The sequence below is a fragment of the Photinus pyralis genome, unplaced genomic scaffold (assembly GCF_008802855.1).
Source record: "Photinus pyralis isolate 1611_PpyrPB1 unplaced genomic scaffold, Ppyr1.3 Ppyr1.4_LG9, whole genome shotgun sequence".
NCBI classification, from domain to species: Eukaryota; Metazoa; Arthropoda; class Insecta; order Coleoptera; family Lampyridae; genus Photinus; species Photinus pyralis.
In genome coordinates this window covers 16,270,979-16,276,053 of record NW_022170878.1, presented here as the reverse complement: position 1 = coordinate 16,276,053, position 5,075 = coordinate 16,270,979, and the positions used below count along the sequence as shown (strand labels likewise).

Genomic DNA, 5,075 nt, shown 5'->3' with positions numbered 1-5,075 from the left:
CCTTTCCCTCCCAGTGACGCCATATGGAGTCATAATCTATTGACCTTATTTAACACTAACTGGAATTTCAAACCGTTCTGTAGTGCTTTGGTTACTCTTATTTAACGTGAGATGTCACTGTAAATTCGGTTTGAACGTTTATATGTGGGTGTTCTGTGTTGTATTCAGTTTGATAAAGCGTTACAAATTTATAACTTAGTGGGGCTGTTTCATCAAAATAAAAATGGTAGGTATTGATTGTATATTGCATTAAAAAAATTATCAGATGCTTTGATTAGTTTATTAAAAAGTAATAATCATGCATGGCATTCAATAACATATACCACAAATGTAATAAATAACTTTTTGTTTATGAATCCATATGGAGTCAGTGGGATTTGAGAATATATTTATTATTTTTCAATTTCTTCGTTTATGTAGAATACGTATGTGGGATTAACGGATGCTGAGGCGAAGCAACTGCTGCTGCTTTTGGAAGGAGATGAGTCAGAAGAAGAAGAGGTTGATGAGGATGATGAGCAAGTGGTAAACTATATTTTAGAGGAAGATCTACCACCCAGCGATGTTTTCGAAGATGACTTGCATGTTGATCCCGTCTTAGATTTTGATGAAGAGGATGACGTCCCTCTAGCACAGCTATTCCCTGTCCAGAATGCAAAAAAAAACGAAAGGTTCAAGATCGGTTGGTTTGGAAGAAGAGAGATTTACCGGTAATCAACTCATATTGCCAAGTTAGTTTTTCAAAGTCAAATCAAATAGGAACACCCTTAGAATATTTCCGAAAATTCTTTGATGATGACATTATAGCAAATTTAGTTCATCAGACAAACTTATATTCGACTGAAAAGACTGGAGTTTCGGTGGACACCAGTTTCAATGAAATTTGCCATTTCTTGGGGATCCATATTATTGCTGGAATAGTGCACATGCCCAGTTATCGCATGTATTGGGCTAACGAAACAAGATTCTCTCCAATAGCTGATGTTATGAGCAGAAACCGATTCGAGAAGCTTCGTTCGTGTTTTCATATCAATGACAATTCAAAAATTAAAACAAGAGATCATCCAGAATATGACAAATTGTTCAAAGTTCGCCCATTTATTGAATCCCTAAAACAAAATTTTGAAAAAATTGAACCCGAAGAGCATAATGCTGTAGATGAAATTATGATACCGTGCAAATCACATACGGCACTGAAACAATACATCAAGAGTAAACCTCACAAATGGGGTATCAAGATGTTTGCCAGAGCCGGTGCTAGCGGAATTGTTTACGATTTTGACATATATATTGGAAAAGGAACAACCCATGAACCATCTGATCTGGGAATAAGTGGAGACATTGTCGTAAAATTAGCTAAAAATATACCCAAAAACCAAAATTTTAAAATCTATACGGACAATTATTTTACTTCTTTTAATTTATTCACAACCTTGCAACAAATGGGAATACTTTCTGTAGGCACAGTAAGAACAAATCGGCTGAAGGGATTGAAATTCAAGGAAGATAAAGTAATGAAAACAGAAGGGCGAGGATCATACGAACACTTTACAGAAGAAAATAAAAAAGTTGTGGCTGTGAAATGGTTCGACAATAAAGGTGTCACCCTTTTATCTACTTATGTTGGACTTCAACCCATAGAGGAAGTGAGAAGGTGGTCTCAGACTGAAAAAAAGTATGTACATGTTCCCCGGCCAAATATTGTGAAGATTTACAATATGAATATGGGTGGGGTGGACCTAAACGACATGCTTGTTGCACTGTATCGCACCAGAATAGGAGTCAAACGATATTATTTGAAGATATTTTTCCATCTAATGGATATTTCCATAGTAAATTCATGGCTGTTATATCGTCGCGATTGCAGACTGCATGATATCACTTCCTACAAAAAGCTAGTTGTATTTAGAAGTGAAATAGGTCATGCCTTCTTACAATCATTGTCAAAGGACAGAAAACGTGTAGGTCGTCCTTCTTCTCGCGAAAGTTCACCTCAACTCCAAAGGAAGAGAACCGTCAACCCACAACCCATAGATGACGTCCGATACGATGGTCGAGAACACTGGCCTGTTCATATAGAGCCGAAACAGAGATGCAGATCTTGTCAAGCATACAGTCGACTGGCTTGCGAAAAATGTAAAATTCCGTTGTGCTTGACCAAAGATCGAAATTGTTTTAAAGCATACCATATAAAATCATAAATTATGAATTGTACAGTTTTTTCAAGAATAAATATTTTTAGTTCAAATTTCTCTTTAATCCCATTGACTCCATTTGGAGTCATAAATTGTTTTGATATTTGTAATAAAAAAAACAATGAAAAATATAATAATACTAATTTATTTATGCATTGTAAGGTATATCACGTTCATAATAATTTTTTCACGCACTAACGAAACATTAAAAAAAATTTGGGAAAGAAAGGGTTAAACACGTTTGTCTCATTGTGGAGGATTCAAATGTTATTTTCCCAAATACGTAAGTATGTTCTAATTTCAAGTGTTAGATCCACGTTTAATGACGAGTTAGATTTTTAATAATAATTGATACTTGTCCAATTATTGCACTTTCATCTGTCCGGAGTATATTGGGGATGCACATGTGGACCACACTTGATCTAAGATGGCCTACGACAAACAGCGCGTAGAGCGGAGATAGCGAAATTGGATCAAGGTGTCATTTATGTTAGCTGTTGCAGTTGCAATTAATTAATGAGTAGTTCCTCTTCAAGGGATTACAGCAATGCAATTTTTTTTAATATTATTAGCTTCACTAGCCTAATGACGCATGATCGATTTAAATGTGAACGTACCTTCTCATTCAGGACAACACGTTAATTAGCGCAGTCGATTGTGGATCCGAATACGAGTATTTTGATTCCTCAGGCCACTGTCATTTCAAGGACCAAAGTGTCTTTCCTTTGTTTCAGTGCGATTTGCTGGAAGTGTGGGAACATAGCTCTCTGCCTATACTGGCTATGTGTTCCTTAAAGGGGAGATGGTTTTACGATTGTTTTATGGGATACTTCTCCTTAGCTTATCGGCGCCATTTTGTGATAATAATTTTGCATTTCGGGGATTTTTTTTATAAAGCCGTAATTTAACGTAATCGATAACGAATTGAGGTTTCAAGACGGAGTAAATTAGAATAATACACACAAAAACCGCTCGATGATTTCCGAGCAATTTCTTGCCACGGATAGGTTTTACTCTTGTACACCCCCGTAACCCCACCCCTGAGCATTCCCGGGCAAATAAAACCAACGATTTCCGAGCAATTTTTCGGTGCATTCAATTTTTCACTCCACTGGACCTCCAGGCACTGCTTAGCGCCACGCCTAAGTAGGATCCTCCAGCAAATTAAGGATATATCTGGATTTGCCATTTACATCATAATGGGCAAAAAATATAAGTGGCGCATCTCTATTGAAGACATTTTTCTCGACGCCTACTGGTTTTGCACGGACTACAGTTTTTGTACCTGGCGCTTCTTACATGGGAAAGGGGAAGGGCCACTTCTCGCATTTTACACGGACCCGGTTTATCGTTGTTTTTGCTTAGACCATGTGACATGAGTTAAGATGCTTTTTCTCAAACCGGCGGCACCATAACGGATAAGTAACTCAGGGATAATAAAGTATAGCAGGGCATGAGATACTTAAAAAAAATTCTTATGAGTAAATTTAGAGATGCTTAGGAAAGCGTGTGAAGAAAACTTGAAGGGAATACTTAAAGATGAACATAGAAGGGAGCTGAAAGGAACAACGAATTTTAAAAGAAGGAATTTGATACGAAGTTGAAGGGAATAAGAAAAGTGCACACGAAGGGACGATTTTCACTGAGAGCATTTTTCAAAGCAAACTGAGATCATCAGGAGACGCTTAAAAAGTAACAATAACTTGAGGGAAATTTCATTGGAAATTAAAGGATACGTGCAGAAATTGAACTGGGGGAAAATGTGCAGAGAATCTTAAGAGTAAGGATGTGATGGAAAATGTTTGAGAAGAAAACGAAACGAATTTAAGAAAAATACAACCTGAGAAAAAAGATTCAGAACTAGGCAATGATTGAAAAATTGGTGAGAGATTTCATATTAATCCTACCAAAGCTAGGGGGATGGAAGAAGGGAATATTTCCAAAACCATGTGACACTACTGTCCTATGGGGTGTGGTATAAGACGACTAACCTAAGCGAGATGAACACATTTGATGAACGCTGGTAGGTCATTGTGCAAATTATTGCAATTAATATGATTGCAGGTTGTATGAGAATATGGTAGTGGACTATTTAAATTAGATACTTCCGGCGTTCCTCATGGTTCGGCCTATTGACCACAATTATTCGCGATTACCTCTCATATGAAAATTACAAATATCGTCGGTAAATTAACGGGCAGGGTTGTTACCGACGGCCATAAAATAAATCAGAGAGTGCATTGAGAAACGCATTTATTACATTTTCAAACTAATTTGTTAGGTTGTGCAATAACGTTGAAATACTATCATAAAAATAATTTTATCTAACTAATAAATAATAAAAAAAAAACTAATACGGCACCTGCTTGGTCACGCGATCTTATATCTACCCGGTAAACCTTTCAAATATTATATACACGCTACTTTATTGCTAATTAAGTACGTTTATGCTATTTATAAATAATAACAATATAAAAACCCTAATTAAATTTAAACAGAAAAATTCGTTCCCGTAATTACGCCACGGTATATCGGTCGATATTGAAATCGCTAATGACAATGATTTCGCGTATACCGCGGCTCGTCACCGGAAATGTAAAAATTCGTACCTACATTTTGTAGGGCGGCACGGCGTATACTTTCTAAAATAATTAGATATTTTATACGAAACCACTAAAACAAAAGCAATGGAAAATTGTAATTTTACAGATCGATATAAAAAGATATTATTACAAAGTGACTCATGATGTTTCAAAACTCTCCGCTAAAAAACGTTATTGTTTTCTAAACGTAACGCTAATTGAAAATCATTCCTCGATTTTTTCGTCGTCGATATCAATATTGAAATCGCCCAAATCTAGCAGTAAACAGCGATTAGCA

The 5,075-nt window shown here is 36.3% G+C and overlaps 1 protein-coding gene across 1 annotated transcript; it reads left to right on the top strand.

The window, feature by feature from the left end:
* Window positions 1–6: 6 nt before the first annotated feature.
* On the top strand, window positions 7–2,415 carry LOC116180871 (piggyBac transposable element-derived protein 2-like). The gene is made up of 2 exons (XM_031501039.1): window positions 7–226; window positions 421–2,415. The coding sequence occupies exon 2, from the start codon at window positions 927–929 to the stop codon at window positions 2,199–2,201; it is 1,275 nt and encodes a 424-aa protein (XP_031356899.1). The 5' UTR covers window positions 7–226; window positions 421–926; the 3' UTR covers window positions 2,202–2,415.
* Window positions 2,416–5,075: the final 2,660 nt, after the last annotated feature.